The sequence below is a fragment of the Oncorhynchus clarkii genome, chromosome 5 (assembly GCF_045791955.1).
Source record: "Oncorhynchus clarkii lewisi isolate Uvic-CL-2024 chromosome 5, UVic_Ocla_1.0, whole genome shotgun sequence".
Lineage (NCBI taxonomy): Eukaryota > Metazoa > Chordata > Actinopteri > Salmoniformes > Salmonidae > Oncorhynchus > Oncorhynchus clarkii.
The window spans coordinates 50,312,901-50,332,954 of record NC_092151.1 but is presented as its reverse complement, the minus strand read 5'-3'; the positions used below and the strand labels follow the sequence as shown (position 1 = coordinate 50,332,954).

At 42.4% G+C, this 20,054-nt stretch overlaps 1 protein-coding gene across 2 annotated transcripts in view; it reads left to right on the top strand.

Annotated features, from left to right (window-relative positions):
* LOC139408964 (adhesion G protein-coupled receptor D2) overlaps window positions 1-20,054 on the top strand; it is a 158,143-nt gene that overhangs the window by 62,357 nt on the left and 75,732 nt on the right. For both annotated transcript variants that reach the window (XM_071153495.1, XM_071153496.1), the window contains exon 21: window positions 8,826-8,867. In XM_071153495.1, coding sequence (XP_071009596.1) covers window positions 8,826-8,867 — 42 coding nt within the window. The remainder of the gene's footprint in view (window positions 1-8,825; window positions 8,868-20,054) is intronic.

Genomic DNA, 20,054 nt, shown 5'->3' with positions numbered 1-20,054 from the left:
AAGAGTTTGGTTTGACCCATGTGTTAAAAGTTTGTATCAGTTTTCTGCGCGTATGTTTTCCTTGGCGCTGGGAACATGCAATGCCAAATTGTCTTGTTTAAAAGTGTGTTTGTTTACAGTTCGTTCTTTCGCCCTTATTTTCTCCCACATGTGTACGCTAGGATAAATCCGGGTATACGGTTACACACTCAGTTGGATTCGAATCGTATTGTAACAGGCAGATTGGTGTAAACGTTCCAGAATTAAGTTAACACACCAGACAAAATCAGTACATTAGTGAATGGAAAAGCTGCCACTCGAGTGGCTTCGTCGGTGTACTTAAACAAGAACAAGTACAATAAGAAGTACAATAGTGCTCTCATCCGTTACCGAAGGAGGTTCATCAATAACATTTGGCCCTCTGATGTAAAATCAATACAACACACACCGACAGAATGTTAGACCGATGGCAAATGTTGTGACATCTGTCATCGACTGGCTATAAAGATATGTCACCATTGATTTTACCGGGATAGTTTTTTTTCACCTTTCTCTCCCTCTCTCTCGTAGTTGTTAGGGTGTAATGGAAAAAATAAATGAATGTTATTATGAATGAGGCATGGTCAGCCTTGCCAAACTCAATTAATATTAGAGAAACAATGTGAGAAAGAACACTGTGATTAGATCTTTCAATTTTCCACGGGATGCTTTGCTGGCAGTTTGAAAATGGGGTGGGATGCTCAGGGGGGAAAGAGTTTTGTTCAGCGCTCGCTCAATACATGTTTTCCCTGACCTTCCAAAACTAGCCCTTCTGAATGGACAACTCTCTCCTGAAAACCAGAACATTATTTGGTGTTTTGGGTCCTCTGTGAAATGTTAAGTATTTTTTAGGCTACTTTGAATTTTTCAACAACCTTGACATTTTGTTATGGATTCTTTAATCCGCGGGGTTCTCAAAGTGGGGTCCGCGGCCAGATACCAAAATAAAAAAGTGTATGGGTGGCTCACAGGGATATTGGTATCCACAGTACTCCACCAATTATCACATTTTCAACTCAATAGTTCTTGTATTCCCCCTCAACATTTTTTTGGAGTGGAAGACATAAATGCACTGGAATTTAAACTTTCAAACTGCAACGGTTTCTCTCTACCTCATAGCAACATGTGTAGAATTGCAGGATATTATATTTAAAGCTGCAACAACAAAAATCTCTGCCCCATGACAAAATGTGTAGAATTGCAGGATATTATATTTAAAGCTGCAACAACAAAAATCTCTGCCCCATGACAAAATGTGTAGAATTGCAGGATATTATATTTAAAGCTGCAACAACAAAAATCTCTGCCCCATGACAAAATGTGTAGAATTGCAGGATATTATATTTAAAGCTGCAACAACAAAAATCTCTGCCCCATGACAAAATGTGTAGAATTGCAGGAAATTAGCTTTGAAAACGGCTACATTTTCTTACATTTTCAAGAGATGCGGCCCTTTAAAATGTTCCTTCCCAGTGCCCAGACTTGGTTCATCCTGCCATGTAGTGCCGAAGTCATAGAAACTCCTTGAAAAACTCCTTGTATGCTATTTTTTTATCTCACTTGAGTTGTGTTCATATATGAATTTGCTATTACAAAGTGGTCCCGGCCCCAAAAACTTTGAGAACCCTTGCTTTAAATCTTTAAATCTGCTAATTGTTTTCATGTTGAAATGAGTAGAATTCCTTTAGTATACATTTTGTATTATGTGTGATCCATTTAATATGGTGCATTTATTCCAAATGTATTTTGAATTCATTGATAACTTGTTCAATTTTGGCAAATATCAGTTTAGAATATTAATCCAATACCAAATTATCAATAGAGAAACAGATGAAGTTAGATAAGCGTACCATATGTTTAATACAAAAGGATGGTACTGTACATGATATACCTGTGATGTGTATGTGTGTGCACGAGTGTGTACAAAGCGCTTGTGCCTGTGTGTGTGTCACAATTTGCCATGGGTTTGTTTCTTGCTGTATACCTCGCCGTGCCAGTGGTAGCAAGCAACATCTGTTTCGGCTTGTTGTTCCTCTTGGCTGCTTTTCAATTGGATTTCCTCAAGCAGGTCCAAAAGCTGTCACCTCTGCTAGGCTCTGCTAGCTATCAGCACTGGCCCCTATATTAAGTAGGTGTTTCAGGGCTAAGCTAATAACTCTCCCTCCTCTCCTGAGTGATCACAGTCAGCACTGCCCCTCTCTGGGCTCAGTTTACCCCCTGCTCCACAGGGGTGGCTGGCCTGGGGGTCCCCCGTTCACTCTGACACTGTGTGTGTGTGGTGGTGCTGTGTGGGGGGGGGGGATGACCACATGTGTGTGTGTGTGTGTGCGTGTACAACCTGTACGTTAGGGCTAGCAAAATTACAGTAGAACCGTGTAGCCCACGGTTATGGATGACAACATTCATGAAAATCAAATAACTGTTAAAACTGTTTAAAAAAATATATTTACAGCTGACTGAAGACGGGACGCATATTCATGCAGTTGAGTCCGTTTCTGCGGTGACATGGACTCTTTTTGCTCCTTGCTGAAACAAGCAAGGTGTTGTAGCAAACGAATCTTCGGTTGCCTGGACAATGCCCCCCTCCCTGCAGCAGCAGCACAGATAGAAATAGGATAAATAGAACGTACTTGAAGCCTAACCCTGGCAATTGACCCTTTACTAAGACCCACCCCCCTTGGTTACTGTTGCAACCTCAGAAAACATTCCCCATTCAACCACTTGCAAAATCTTCTCTCAATGATTTCAAACTGTGTTTCTAATACACAATGAAATTAAACACAGACTACCGCTTGCTAATCAGGAAACTCTTGGGTAAATTGTGGTGGACTGTCATTACAATTGCTTCATGGGACCCTGATAAAATTATATTTGTAGTGTAGCTACAGTAGCCACAGAAAGGCTCAGAATTCACTCAGCATGCAGTTAAAGCTATAACCAAATCGCATCCTGCTGTCGTAACAGATAGGAGTTGTATTCATAACATTGCTAACTTAGTTAGCTAACATACATTTAGAAAAAACAAGTTAAATTAGGTGACTAGCTAGCATTAGCAACATTTGGCAGTCAATGATACTGGGAGCTAGCTAACCAGCTGAGCTATCAAACAATGTAACAATTTTGGATAAAAAGATACTCCCAACAGGTATCAGGAATCACAGTAGCAAGTACTCCCGGTGCACTGTTAAATTATTTAGCCATTAACAACAACAAAAAATCGGAACAAAACTCTGCTTCTGCCATAGCCTTCACTCACTGGCTTTCATGCGATTTAAACGTGAGCTTGTCCTAGTTGTCGGACTCGATGACAGTCCATTGGAGCGCTGCGATTGTTGCCCAAAAATCTGGAGCGAGGCTTACCGCAAGGTCAATTTTACTTGTAAACTCATGGGTACACCCACAATGGCTGGCTGGTATTGTGATACAATAATTTCCAAGGTAATGTAGAATGTTCATTCAAATGGTGTTAACAGCTGGCTCATGAAATTAAATATTTTTTGTTGTTTAATCAACAAATTGTTGTTTAATCACAGCACATATTGATGGGTACACTTCCTGCTTTTACTTCCTGCTTTGCTCCTATGGGTACACTCGTAATGGCTACCAGTCCACCCATTATGCCATCATTGACTTGAATGGGGACACCCGTTCTATTCATTCTATTTCTATGGCTGCACATGCAGTCCTTAGCTTTTTTTGGTTGTTGCTATTCCATCGGTTATTTTGGTGACCGTGGTCATTTGGCTGGCCAATAACCGTCATCCAAAATTCCACGACAGTCACAGCCCTAGCATGAGTGCATTGTGTTGTTTAGCCCCCACTTGACTTCCTGTGAAAGCTTACCACTGTCCTCTCTCCTACATCAGATCTACAGCATGGTGCAGGCTCTGACACAATGTATTTCCTCGGGCCATTATCACTTAAATTGTTTTAAGTACATCACTTTTATACATATGGTATAAACAATATAAAGGCTTGCCCATTCAAATAAGGATTTCGTAGAATCAAGGCTTTAATCTGGAAATAGTTTTTTATGTCCTGTCCCTAGTGCAACCTGGCACTGTGTTGATGGCTGAATATGTTCCGCCATCATTATAAAAGCAACTGAGTGCATATTTAACATGGCTTTTGGCCCAGAATGAAATCCAACCAACATATGTGAGTGATGTGGAAATGCCTCACCCAAGGAATATTTTATTTGTTTTAGAATACTGTAGTTTATGTAATCCCTGAATGCCTGTTAGTGTGTGTGTGTGTGTGTGTGTGTGTGTGTGTGTGTGTGTGTGTGTGTGTGTGTGTGTGTGTGTGTGTGTGTGTGTGTGTCTCTGTGTGTCTCTGTGTGTCTCTGTGTGTCTCTGTGTGTCTCTGTGTGTGTGTGTGGACTAAGGATTGTTTTTTCTGAATGTAACAATCACCCTAGGCAAACCACTGTTAGTCTGCTGTTGTCATCCAAAATGTGACTGCAGAAATTCATCAAATAAAATTGTTGGTATGTCGTTGAGATCCATTTATTTTAGCCCAAACCTTAAAGCTTTTAAGTATTGTCTTAATTATATTATTTTCAGACTGTTGAAAAAGGGGTTCAAGTAGAAAATATGGATTTTTTTTGCAGTCGTTCATTTGGTTATATCCACAAAATTAATAATAGTATTGGATATGTAATATTTTTCCCGAATATGCTTAATGCGCTAGATTTGAACACAAGTTTTATCTTCAAGCCTTTTCGATCAGGAGAGTTGGTAGTTGGCTCTCTTTCTGACAGAGCGGCTGCCTGCCTGCATCCCAGCTGGACGAAATACAGAGAAGTTTGATCTAAATGTGAGGACCTGCAAAGCATCAACTTCGAGGGCTCGGGGCTTTGACGGACAGCTTTATTTGACAGGCCGTGAGCGGTTAAAGTGAAAGTTATGTATACAAGTTAATTAAACTGTTTTTGTGTAGAGGGGTCATAGACATTAGCAGGTACCCTCCGCAAAAAGTGTGAACTTTTTTTTCACACCGTGTTTTAACCTCTTCTGTCTCTCATTTAACGTAATGACTGCCATGTGTGGTGGAATTTTCCAACCTCTGCCAAGCTACGGACAGGGCTGTCGCTTGTTTTTGAAAAGATTTCATGTACAAATTGTACTTTTGTAATGTATCATTTGTTGCTAAAGCATTGCTTTTTGACAGAGCACCAATGGTTGAAATGTTATGTTGGACTGACATTAACATTGTAGATGACTGAGTTTGTTTCGTTATTGAGCTATTTTGAGACTTGGATGATATCTCTGAGTTTCTGTAGCTCAGAATGTCTGCCCAAAGGACTTGTAAGTATTCTAGCTTTTGTGAAGCTCTCGAGAGTGTTTTGCTCTGAAGTTGAACAATTTTATAAATCAAATTATGATCACTACATACAATACTAACAGCCAAAAGAAAGTTGTTTTGAAACCTATAGTTGGTTGTATTTAAATGGGAACTTTTGTTTCCTCACTTCATCTAGATCATTTGAATATAATTGTCAAACAACCCTGTGACAACTGTCCTTGATCAGTCTGATGGCACTTTCAATCAAAAAATATATTTTCCAAGAGGCCACAAAAAAGAGGAGGTGGTCATCTGAAAATATTCACACAAAATAATCGGGAACAATAACATCATTAGAAGGACTTCGATAACCTTAAGGGAACATTCCATAATGCCCAGGAAACTGTTTGAGCTCATCAGGCGGTGGCTTAAACCTGATGGAAGGGCTCCACACCTTGCTGACTTCTCTCCCATCGTCAGGCAGCTATGGTGGCCATGTCCATTTGGTACAGAAGTGGTGTCAGGAGCCGTTATATATATTTTGCTGCGGGAAGTAGAAAGCTACCCGCCACTCCCCTTGCCGAGACACTGGCTCCCCTTAATCATAGTTTTCATTTCAGTACATTTAGATTTCGGTTCCCAAGGACAATGTCATCAATAAAACAGCCTTTTGTGAGATTTTTACCTGCTGCTACCTAACTTTCCACATTAGGGAGGGGCCACTGTAAAAAGAGGAGGTGGTCATCTGTAAACATTTATAATAATTTGTTATGTAGGCTAGGGGCTTGAGCCCAGCAGGGAGGTAAGGGAGAAGCATGAAGGCACACATCCTTAAAGTGGGGCAGGAGGACTCCTAAATGAAAAGTCAAGTGAATTTCTGTATCTTGTCACAAAGTAATGAGGAGCTAGGGCCCTTCTTCATTGCGACGTACAAGACATTCACTCTCAATCTGAGGGGGAACTGTTAACTGATGTATGGCCTGAAATTGGAGAGGAATTTATCTGTGCTCAACGCAGGGCTGTCGTGACGGGAGGGTGAAGGGAAGGGAACATGCTTGGATGGACTCGACTCGTCACGAGGGTTTTTGCAGTAGTGCTGTTTCACTGTCTCTTCTAGCTGCCAGTGCAAGTATTTCTTACACGAGTTTGGTATCCCACTTTGCCGACTCAAAGTCCTAAGCCAGGGCACGTATTCAAATGCTGATATAAGATCAGGTCTTCCACCTCCATATAATCTTATATCTCATTGGGATCTAAAAGGTGAAAATTATCCTATATCAGCACATCTACTGAGCCTTTATGAATATGGGCCCAGGTGTGAGAGTCTACTTTGTTATCAAAGTTATCTATTTGTTCTGACTGCAATGTTTGAGAGTAATTTATCTGGTTTTGACCCCTTCTAATGAGTTGTGTGCTGCTGTGATTTTGACTGCCTACTTCTCTAGCTAGCACACATAGTATTTCCCCACTGTTTATTCAAATTGCGTATTCTTTTTTGTCTTCCGATGCACCACATTACAGTTCTCAAGGGTGATATATGTTTTTGCAAACACAATGTTTGTTGGCTTTAACTTTTTAAACATACAATTGTTCCCTAATTAGTTTGGTCATAATTAATTCAGCCATTTTGTTTGATGTATTTGTAGCAATACTTTGAAAGCAACTACGCCAATCCTTTGCATACATTTGTACCATTTTACTGCAGAGTTCAAAAGAAACCGGACTCTGTTTGGAAAAGCGCACAATGCATTTAAATATTACGCTCCAGTTTTACAATGTTTGTTTTTAACTGAAAAATTAATGAATTAACATTTTAAACAATCCATCATTATTGTTTTGATGCCACTTATTTTTAACTCAATTATATTCTAATTGATCATTTTTCGTAATGTGCGAGAGATGTTTTCCCACTTTGTTTGCTACACAACAAAATATTAATTGCAAATAAAAGAAATGATCAAAAACATGATAATTAATTTGTAACAATAAGGAGGAAATTGCAATTCTAATGCAATACAATGTGTTATGTGTTGCAAATTACCTCCTACTGTCTCTAGGTATTGTTTTTTTGGTGTGTGTGTTGGGTAAATTTTCAGCACTGCACTTCGATACAGAGTTTTAAGGGCAACCTTTTGTGTCTTAACTATAACCACACCGTTATAAAAACAAGCGTATGTAAAGGACAATATTGACAAGTACACCTTTCTTATAATATATTTTTTAATACTTTTGAGTTTTAGAGTCAGGTAATGAAATAGTTAGATTGACAGTGACACCTCCTGGTGCATCCATTTTGTTTTGTGTGGCCTTTGGAGTGGCTGGATAAAGAGGACAGATGTCCTAAGATGGCACCAGACAGACAGAGGCCAGTCCCTTGGGGACATCAGCAGGACCAAAGGAGTTGGGCGATAAGCCCAGTTTGGAGGTGCCATCGTATAGGCCATCAAGCCTGTCACCGCGAATGGGGCCCCCAAATCATGTTGTCAATGGTGATGCATCGAGATCTTGCTCTGGCAAATTGGATGTTCCAAACTCGCACTTGATTGATGCCCCGACCACGTCGCCTATTCAAGAGGTGTCATCTAACCGCTGAAAGATCAGAAATTAGAAAAGAAGCAAGAAAGAAAAAAGGACAATATGTTATTTTGTTATGTAAATTGATAAAAGTTTGTACTGTGAAGAGTCTGCCCTCGTCTGACATTAGGCCCAAACTCGGGACAGCCTTGGAATTGATAGGAAATTTTTCCCTTTCATTTTTTAAAATCTTTTGGGTGGCGACTGCATTCCGCAGTCCTCCTTTGTGAATCATGTCTCTTCACTGTGCCTATTACGGTTGGAGGACTGCATTATGGGGGTGAAGGTGAATTTACAGCTTGTATTTTCAATAAAGACAACAATGGGTTAATGAAAAATGTGCCCTTTATGTGCCCAAGGGCATTCCATTCTTGCGCGCCCAGTACTAGCCGTAGAGTTTTGTGAACCTGAAATATTTTCCTTTATTTGCCTTTTCTTTCATTCTTTTGCTCGCCTCCTCCACTGATTATTCTCGATAAACTCCTACATGTGTGTGTGTTTTTGTGTGTCTGTCTGTTTGTGTATGTGTTTGTCTGAGTGTGTCTGCGTGCCTCTATCTACCAGGGAACACAAATTGAACATGGCCACTTGAGGGTGAAATATTTCTGTTCCGTAAAGCCAGAGGAAACCTTGGGTTTCAGGTTTTGATCGGCTCGAAGATGAACACCGCACAGCAGAGATGCTTGTCTCGCAGAAGTGCCCCAGTTTAAAGAAGATCTCCACTCCCTTAAGTCCTCCAAACCCACTCTGTAGGGCTCGCTAGAAACAAAACAGCCTTAAGCTCAGTCCACTTTTCCCTCCACAGAGAGAAATATGTGTAAATACGTTGAAATACTGTAGGTATAGAAATACAATACATTATGTTATTCATGACGCAAGATAATAAAAGAAAGCAACTTTTTTCTCTCTTTTTTTCTCTGTGTGTGTGTGTGTGTGTGTGTGTGTAGGGCCTGTTCATCTTCCTGATATATGGGGTGTACAACACAGAGGTAAGTCTGCATTGTGTCTCAAGGCTGTCGCAGTGAATGAGAGAAATGACACGTTTCTGATGGGCTCGCTCGGTTTAAAAGGGGGGGGCGACGGATTGAAGGAAGGGGACTAGGGAGCGGGGGGAGGCTTTCCACATGAGCGTCCCACTGCCCTTCATGCTTGAGCTAACTTATATGCATCCAGCCACCGCCATTAAACACTGACACGGCCGGTACTCAGCGTAGTCATTCCTCACCCACATTGGCTAATATTTCACTGCCTCTTTAAGTTTTTAAACTCACGGTCCTCAATTTAGCATCCTGACAATAGGGCTACTCTACACTGGAGGACTAGAGGGACTGGAGGATCTAGCGCTTTGTCGATGGGGGAAAAACAATATGCAGCTTGAGGAATGGGAGGGAGTGGCGAGGTATCATATTGAGATGGTTGGTTATTACCATTTAGATTTACATTGGGATACAAAAAGGGGGATAAAAAAGGGGGGGAATCTGACTTTATGGATGAGGTTCAATTGAATGAATCGCTCTTGGTCAAATAGTTCTTTTTTTTCTATTGCCATGTAAATAGGGCGGGAGTTGAATGTGCTTAAGCAAATAACACACATTATAGTCGAGCTGAAGTGGAGCGGGATTATTTCTGAAGTCCAATTGCTCATTTCAAGATGTTAACCTTGCTCTGCCTAGAGATGCTTTTACATTCAGCAAGACTGAATGGAAACGGATTTCTTCTCACTGAGGAGATTCAAATGTTTGAATTTAAGCTGACTTCTGATTTGCTTTTGACCAAAGTTAATGGCCTGCAATTACTTGGATATGCTATCACAATACAGTAAGTAGCTTGTTGTTGTCCTTCACAGTGACATATTTGTTTTCACAAGAAAAATACTTCTCTGTAAGATACCTCCCGAAAAACCAAAACAATTACTGACCAAGATTTTTTAATTTTTTAAATACATCCAACTTTACTGTCATCTTTATTGGGCCAAAATAGCATTATTAAAAAATTGTCACACAGGAATAATCATTTTCATTACTTTAGAGAAGTCACCCAGTTTTAAGGTGTGTATGTATGCATGCATTTACTGTATGTATGTATATATGTATGTATATGTACATACATACATACATACATACATACATACATACATACATACATACATACATACATACATACATACATACATACAGTTGAAGTCGGAAGTTTACATACACCTTAGCCAAATACATTTAAACTCAGTTTTTCACAATACCTGACAATTTATCCTAAACTTCTGGCCCATGCCATGTTGCCAGGAACTTACTTTCGGCCGTGTGGATTAATTCCAACACCCTGTCTCCCACCTGGAATTTTCGGGGCTGGGTTCCCCGATTGTAGACCTGGACTTGGGCTGGTTGGGCCTTCTCCATATGTTCCTTTACCACTGGCCATATGGCTGTCATCCGCTCCCTCGTCGTCTCCACGTGCTCTACCACGCTGCGTAAGGTGGTCGGCTGGGCTTCCCCCACACCTCCTTGGCAAGGTCCAGTAGGCTGCGTGGCCTCCTCCCGTAGAGGAGTTCGAAAGGGGAAAACCCAGTGGAGGACTGGGGTACTTCTCGGATTGAGAACATTAGGTGGGGTAGTATCTGGTCCCAGTTCTTCCCGTCCTGCTCGATGACCTTCCGCAGCATTTGTTTGAGCGTTTTATTGAACCGCTTGACGAGCCCATCCGTCTGCGGGTGAAAGACGGAGGTCCGGATCTACTTGATCTGCAGGAGAGCACACAAATCTTTCATTAGGTGGGACATAAACTCAGTACCTTCGTCTGTCAGGATCTCGTTTGGGATGCCCACCCGGCTAAAGAGGTAGAACAGCTCCCGGGCGATTCCCTTGGATACCGCCGCCCGTAGGGGAATGGCCTCGGGATCACCAGGATGTACCGGTGTCCTCGTGCTGTTTTTACCAGGGGTCCCACTATGTCCATGGCGATGCGTTCAAATGGCACAGAGATGATCGGTAGGGTTTCGGAAGTGTGCTTTTGCTGCAGTGAGTTGACACTCCGGGCAGCCGCAAACAGTAGTCTTCCACGGCCCTCCTCACCCCGGGCCAGTGGAACCGGGCGGGGATCCGTTCCCGGGTCTTCTCCATTCCCAGGTGCGCCCCCAACAGGTGGGTGTGGGCCAGCTGAAGAACGGTTCCCACATACCGTTGTCGGGGCACCAACAATACCTCTCAAAGTTCCCCCTGTTGGCGCGACACCTGATACAAAGGGTTATTCTTGATTTGGAAATGGGGGTATCGCCAGTCACTCACCCCCGGGAGTAGCTGTCCATCCACCACTATCACTTGGGCTGCGGCGGCTTTCAAGATCGGATCCTCACACTGGGCCGTCCCGAATTGTCCCCTCAGTTGGCCCCCAGCGGGTGTCTCGATTAGCCCCTCGAAATCGAGGAGGGGGAGGCTGGGCTCCCCCTCCAGTGGTTCCCCAGGGGGGTCGGGTTCTGGTGCCACGTCCGACTCCAGACCCGTAGATACAGGTTGGTCATCCGGTTGCTTCCGGGCCGCACAGGCGATGAGTTGTCCCCGCTCTCTTCTTCGACTGGCTCGTATCTTTTTCTTCAGCTCATGCCCCCATAGGGCTGCGAACAGCGGACAATCCCGTCCCACTAGGAAAGGTACCAGCAACTCTGGTTCTGCACACACCATCATCTGGCAGCTCCCTTGTGGCGTCATGATTTTGGTCCATATGGTTGGATACCGCTTTGTGTCACCAAGAACACAGGAAATGGACATCTCCCTACCATTTTCGGTCTCCTGGTTCAGCAGGCTCGTGGTTACGAGTGTAACCATACTTCCGGAGTGTAATAGAGCTTCCATGTCGTTTCCGTCAACCTTCACCGGGACCATGGGTGCTGTTGATTCGTGGTGCAGGAGGTGACATAGTTCACGGCGTGACCCACCTCGTCTCCGGGGCTTACTGATGGCATTGACTCCTCTTGAGCCTGGCAATTCCAGGCAAAGTGCCCCCAGGTGCCACACTCAAAACACCTCCTTTGGTCTCCATCTACCTGGGGTCGTCGGTGGCGGATCAGCCCTACCCCAGCCGTCTCTCCACGGGTTAGCGGTCCTTTGGACCTGCCGACTGTCGGTTCGGGGTACACAGCGGTGGGGCTGTCCTCCCGTCCCCTCAAACGGGTCGCCGACTCGGCCTGGCTCCCGCTCAGCAGGGCTTGAGTGTTCTGATAAGTCTCCACTGCTTCCAGGAGGCCCTCCAAGGTCTGGAGCGCGCATAGACTCGCTGCCCTCTTCATATCATGGGGAAGCACCCATAAGAAGCGACCCGGGACCACTTTGTCGAGGATAGAGAGGGTGGATACGTCGGGTAGGAGCCATGCCCTGGTGATGTGCAGTAGGTCGCTCATCTGGGCTCGTGGGGATGCGTTGGGTACGAACCTCCAGTCGTGGAACAGTTGAGCCCGATGGGCCAGGCTGTACCCGTAGAGGCTGAGTATCTCCAGTTTGAGTCCGTTGTAGTTCGTTGTTCGTTGTTCAGGTCCCAATACACCTTTTGGGCATTCCCAGAGAGGAACGGGGCCAGCAGACTTGCCCACTTCGGCCTTGGCCATCCTTCCCGTAGTGCTGTCTGTTCAAACGTATAGAGGTATGTTTCGATGTCATCGTCTTCCGTTAGTTTGATTAAAAACTGGTTGGGATGTGATTAAGGAGACACTCGTCCTTGCAGATTCCTGATTTCCTCAACGAGGTGGACGTTTTGTAGTCGCTGTTCCTCCAGCGTTTGTTCCTGAACTGCCTATTGTGCTTGTTGGGCCCGGACGAACTGAGCTATCAACTCGTCCATGCTGATGCTGTGTAAACATCAACCCTGATCTGACCACGTTATCAGAATGCCTGCATTCTCCACCACTTGTGGTAGACCAGGGAGACCTGGCATGTCCAGCAGAGGGAGCCATCGCCTCGTGATGTAGACTCCGTCTGCCACCAGGCCTCAACGAGTCCCCTGGTGGCTGACCTGCTGTACGCCACAGTACATACATTCATACACATATACATACAGTACCAGTCAAAAGTTTGGAGACACCTACTCATTGCAGGGTTTTCTTTATTTTTACATTGTAGAATAATAGTGAAGACATAACTATGAAAGAACACATATTGAATCATGTAGTAACAAAAAAAAGTGTTAAACAAATCCAAATATATTTAAATTTGAGATTCTTCAAAGTAGCCACCCTTTGCCTCGATGACAGCTTTGCACTCTTGGCATTCTCTTAACCAGCTTCATGAGATAGTCACCTGGAATGCATTTAAATTAACAGGTGTGCCTTCTTTAAAGTTAATTTGTGTTGTGACAAGGTAGGGATGGTACACAGCCCTATTTGGTAAAAGACCAAGTCCATATTATGTCAAGAACAGCTCAAATAAGCAAAGAGAAACAACAGTCCATCATTACTTTAGGACATGAAGGTCAGTCAATGCGGAACATTTCAAGAACTTTGAAAGTGTTTTCAAGTGCAGTCGCAAAAACCATCAAGCACTATGATGAAACTGGCTCTCATGAGGACTGCCACAGGAAAGGAAGACCCAGAGTTACCTCTGGTGCAGAGGATAAGTTCATTAGATTTACCAGCCTCAGAAATTACATCCCAAATAAATGCTTCAGAGTTCAAGTAACAGACACATCTCAACATCAACTGTTCAGAGGAGATTGCGTGAATCAGGCCTTCATGGTCAAATTGATGCAAAGAAACCACTACTAAAGGACACCAATAAGAAGAAAATACGTTATTTTATTTTATCATTCTTGGCCCAAGCAAGAAAATACTTATTTGGGCCAAGAAACACGAGGAATGGACATTAAGACCGGTAGGAATCTGTCCTTTGGTCAAATCCTTTGGTCCAAATATGTGTTTTTGGTTCCAACCGCCGTGTCTTTGTGAGATGTGGAGTAGGTGAACAGATGATTTCTGTATGTGTAGTTCCCACCGTGAAGCACGGAGGAGGAAGTGTGGGGGTGATTTGCTGGTGACACTGGCTGTGATTTATTTAGAATTCAAGAGACACCGCATATCTGCAACTATATGCCATCCCATCTGGTTTGCGCTTAGTACGACTATCCTTTGTTTTTCAACAGGACAATGACCCAATACACCTCCAAGCTGTGTAAGGACTATTTGACTTAGAAGGAGGGTGATGGAGTGCTTCATCAGATGACATAGGCCTCCACAATCACCCGATCTCAACCCAATTGAGATTGTTTGGGATGAGTTGGACCGCAGAGTGAAGGAAAAGCAGCCAACAAGTGCTCAGCATATGTGGGAACTCCTTCAAGACTGTTGGGAAAGCATTCCAGGTGAAGCTGGTTGAGAGAATGCCAAGCGTGTGCAAAGCTGTCATCAAGGCAAAGGGTGGCTACTTTTGGTTACTACATGATTCCATATATGTTATTTCATAGTTTTGATGTCTTCAATATTATTCTACAATGTAGAAAATAGTAAAAATAAAGAAAAACCCTTGAATGAGTAGGTGTCCAAACTTTTGACTGGTACATATGGTATATATATATATATATACACATACCTTAGAACTGGGTGACTTCTATCAATGCAGCAAGGATGCATAAAAAATATAATCTTCTGATGCTATGACTTAGTGGGCAAGGTCATTGTCACTGGGGCACAGTACAATGTCCCCTCTTCCTCTCCATCACCCCCCTCTCCATCCCCGTCTTTCCGCCCCCCTCCCTCCATCACAGGAGTCCACGCAGTACGTGACCGCAAGAGTCAGGACACCTCTCCTCCCTTATTTTTTTTTTATCATTCTGCTCTACAGAGAGGTGTGAAGAGGTGTCCCTGAGTCATAGCACTGCATTGACATAGCAGACGCATTGGCCTGACCCCCCACATTGTAAAATAAATCATTGTCACATTCTTGCTTAAGTGGCTTTTTTAGTGTGCAGGAATCAATTTTCTTACTTCAAGTTCTCCTTGACCTCTGGGTCTTCACAATTTGTGAGCAACCCATTTACACGTTCTGCTTTTCAAAAGGGGTTTTGTAAATACTAAACGTAATAATCTTCCCTTTTTTTTTTATCTCCCTCTTTTCTTTTTTGCTTTTCTCGCGCTCTGGCCTTTTTTTGTGCTTTTTTGACGCTGCTTAAAGGTGTGACATAAAACACTGGCAGCTTCACGTTTCGCCCTCTGACACCCAAAGGGAATTTGTGTCTAATAGAAAAAAAATGCAAAAAGCTGAATAGAACGATCAAAGTTTTTGTGTGTGTGTGTGTGTCTGACTAGGGGTAAATCAGATCATTAAGGAGCGGAAAGGAGAGGCCAGAGTGAGACGTTCTGTTCTGTCTTCTCTCATTTAAGCAAACCAGTCCAGATCACCAGGGAAGGTAACATCCAATGACCTCCCTTTGGATTAAATTATCGCATATGTGACAAAACAGAGAGAGAAAGTTTTGTTTATTAGGATCCCACTTAGCTACTGCACATGCAGCAGCTACTCTTCCTGGGGTCCACATACAACGTACAAATACATGAAAAAGTACAGAAAGTAATAGACAAGAACAACGTAACATATTACAAGGGACAACAAAAATACTATTTACACACTATTCACATATACATATTCATATTCTTATATACACTACAGTTAAATTAGATCTTTAGAAAGAGAAGAGGTGCTGTGATACAACCAAATTTTTTTTTAAATCTGTTTTTTAAAGCTAAACTTGCTTTTTACCTGAGTGTAACCTCTGGTGGCAGAGAATTCCATGATGACATGGCTCTATACATAACTGAGCGATCCATTCAATCTGTCTTTGGTTTATGCACCGTGAAGAAATCCATAGTGTGGTGTCTGGTGGGGTATGTACAGTGCTTTCAGAAAGTATTCACACCACCTGGCTTTTTCCATGTTTTGTTGTGTTACAGCCTGAATTTAAAATGTATTACATTGTGATTGGTGTCACTGGTCTGCACACAATACCCCATAAGGTCAATGTGGAATTATGTTTATAAAATTCTTTACAAATGAATTAAAATGCAAGGCTGAAATGTCTTCAGTCAATAGGTATTCAACCCCTTTGTTATGGCATGCCTGAATAAGTTCAGGAGTAAACGTTTGCTTAACAAGTCACATGAAAGTTGCATGGACTCACTCTGTGTGCAATAATAGTGTTAACCATGATTTTTGAATGACTACCTCATCTCTGTACCCCACACATACAATTATCTGTAAGGTCTCTCAGTCGAGTAGTGAATTTCAACCACAAAGACCAGGGAGGTTTTTTAATGCCTCACAAAGAAGGGCACCTATTTGTAGATGGGTAAAAATAAATAAAGGCTGACATTGAATATCCTTTTGAGCATGGTGAAGTTATTACAGTGTAATTACACTTTGGGTGGTGTACTGTAGCAATACACCCGGACACTGCAAAGATACAGGCATCCTTCCTAACTTGCCGGAAAGGAAGGAAACCGCTCAGGGATTTCGCCATGAGGCCAATGGTGACTTTAAAACAGCTACAGAGTTTAATGGCTGTGATAGGAGAATATTTAGGATGGATCAACAACATTATAGTTACTCCACAATAATAACCTAATTGACAGAGTGAAAAGAAGGAAGCCTATACAGAATAAAAAATATTGCAAAACATGCATCCTGTTTGCAATAAGGCACTAAAGTTAAAGTGCAAATAAATGTGGCAAAGAAATTACCTTTATGTCCTGAATACAAAGTGTTTATGTTTGGGGCAAATCCAACACAACTCATCACTGAATACCACTCTTCATATTTTCAAGCATGTTGGTGGCTGTATCATGTTATGGGTATGCTTGTCATTGGCGAGGACTATGGAGTTTTTTTAGGATAAAAAGAAATGGAACGGTCCTCCCGGGTTAAGGACGCTGTACTGCAGCGCCAGCTGTGCCACCAGAGAATCTGGGTTCGCGCCCAGGCTCTGTCGTAACCGGCCGCGACCGTGAGGTCCGTGGGGCGACGCACAATTGGCCTAGCGTCGTCCGGGTTAGGGAGGGTTTGGCCGGTAGGGAAATCCTTGTCTCATTGCGCACCAGCAACTCCTATGGCGGGCCGGGCGCAGTGCGCGCTAACCAAGGTTGCCAGGTGCACGGTGTTTCCTCCGACACATTGGTGCGGCTGGCTTCCGGGTTGGATGGCGCTGTGTTAAGAAGCAGTGCGGCTTGGTTGGGTTGTGTGTCGGAGGACGCATGACTTTCAACCTTCGTCTCTCCCGAGCCCGTACGGGAGTTGTAGCGATGAGACAAGATAGTAGCTACTAAAAACAATTGGATACAACGAAATTGGGGAGAAAAAGGGGTAAAAATTCAACAACAAAAAAGAAAGGAGAAAAAAAAGAAATGGAACATACCTAGCCACAGGCAGGAAAACCTGGTTTAGTCTTCTTATCATCAGACACTGGGAGATATATTCACCTTTCAGCAGGACAATATTGCTTACCAAAAATAAATAGAATTTTCCTGATTGGCCTAGTTACAGTTTTGATTTCAATTGGCTTGAAAATCTATGGCAAGGCTTTAAAATGTCAACAACCAACTTGACCAAGCTTGAATATTGTTTTTATGTCCAAATATTGTACAATCCAGGTGTGCAAAGCACAAATGTTTCTTAACAAGAGTAAAAGAGAAGTAGTCCATTTTCTCCTCAACCCTCAACAAGGAAAGACTACCATGCATGTTGTTGATGTTAGTTCCCTGCATACAGTTAATGGCAAGGCCTTTCTTTGCTGCACCTGACCATATTACCGGACAGTAATCAAGATGGGAGAAGATCAAAGCCTGATCAACTAGTACAGTGGATCTTTCTGTCAAAAACGCAGGACATCTTTTTATAACAGACATACTGCACCTCTCCCCATCTCCACAACAACTTTGTGAGTATGACTTTGTCAAACTGACCATCCAATGTTACTGCGACGAGTTCAGCTTCTTCAACTTGTTCAATGGTCACATCCTTTATGCACAACTCCAGTTGAGGCTTAGGTCGAAGTTAATGCTCTGAACCAAATACAATGTCTTTGGTTTTAGATGTATTTAACTCCTTGCTAAGAGTCTCAGTGAGCTCACTCTCTGTAGGTGCTGATGTGTGGAGTGTGCAATGATCAGCATACGTAGTCATTTGAGCTTATCTGATTTTAGAGAAGCTTCCATTGAAGAATACTCTCCTGAGTTCTATTGGATAAGTAACTCTCCAACCATTTGATGGCAGGTGATGTCAAGCCATAACAAGTGATTTTTTTTCAATAACAAATTAGATCCAACTATCATCTTATTATCATGTCTTTTAGACAATCATCAGTCATCTGAGTCAGTGCAGTACAAGTTGAGCACCCTTTGTTCAAACAAGTACAATGAGAGAGGAAGACATAAAGAGGAGAGAGCACGTGTATGAATTTGACTGTTGTAGGTGTTGACATTCATCTTCTCTTCTTCCGATAAGTGGAGAGTTGCCAGATGGTATCCCCTTAGATCAGGGGTACTCAAATACTATTTGAGAAGGTCCAGTCACACAAATTTCCCATGTGGCAAAGGCCTGGATGGATATTGTAATTGATTTATTCATTTTAATATGTTGGGACCTGCGGTCCATTGGTCTTGTTACGTTCATTTTCTTTTCGCAACATTGGTGTTGGCAAAGAATTACATATAGAATCAGGGATATGTGTGGGATCTCTATGCGTGTACACACCAGTGGATTATATTGAACCTTCTTATATCACTGTATAGGAGTAGGTAACACAATTGAATCATGTTCAGTAATTAACTATTTATTATAAAGTGTTACTCAGCATTATTCTTTGAGAACAGTGATAGATCGTATGTATTTGTTCTATGTTATTTGATTCAAATGGTCCCTTAAATCTAAATATCAATATGAACAATTACATCAATGAGTAGTGTGCGTTTTATTGTCAATTAGAGTTACATGTTACACAGATTGCAATGAATAGATTGCAATGAAAGTTGAAAAGATTCAATCAAATTCTAATTTATTGAAAGTTACCAACATTTTCTAAAATGTACTGTGCATTTTAATGCAAAGCTGGAAAATACTCTTGTTGTTTGCAGGTTTCATAAGTAGGAAAACACAATGTTACATATATCATACCCACTGATATTACACTCCATTGCAACATATATTAAATTACTTGATTGAATGATTACATAATTTATCCCAATTCACTTTTTCTCCTTGGTCAGCTCTTCATCCTCCTCTTTGATTACTTTTTATTTCAATCAACTCTAAGGATGTCGGCAGGTGTGTGTACATGCACGTCTTTCATGTGCTAATAGTTTTTCTCCCATTTACAACGGAGACTCGCGGTTACATCCCTGCAAAATCTTCAGGCAACAGAAATCCTTAAACGCATAACAATCGTCTAAAACAATGCCCTTCCCTTCATTGTCAAATGATTAATTAAGTCAATGTCACTTAATTGCCTCTCGCCTTTTCTTTTATGCTATCGAAATAACCAGGATTTCCCCTTTAACAGCGGTTGGTAAACATTATCTAAACGCATCTCAAACGCATTTCAAATGCTCGGCAGGTCAATGTCACGTAATTTCCCCAGCTTTGATATGAACAAAAACACCAGGATTCCCCCTGAATATCGCTGTGTAAACATTATCTAAACTCATCTCAAACGCTCGCCGCTCCTCATCCCGTCAGGATTAATAGGGGTGTGGAATATGACACTGCTCTGTTGATTCTGCCTGTCAGGAGCCTTCTGCTCTCTTCATTATGGGCCCGCTCAGCGATTGTGTGTATGCAAAACATCCCCCTGCCACACACACATAGACAGACACACACACACTATTTTTAGTGTGTGTATTTCAGTGTAGCGTCATAAATTATGACATGCCGCAGCCTAATGAAGCCATAAGAAATAATGCATATTCACTAATGGAGCGGGCTGCCCCTGAGTGCGCCGGAGCCCGTTACAAATTTACAGTGTATGGTGACAGCTACCAGCCTCATTGAAGAAAACGTCATTGGACGGAAATGCTTCACAGTGACAGTAGTAAACAGGATCGATAGAATACAGATCAGTAAAGCCTGAACTTGTGTCTTTTGTTGTTGTTATAAGCATGCATGAGCCTTTAAAATGTATTGTAAGGCTTATGATATTTGATTGTCTCTCCATGT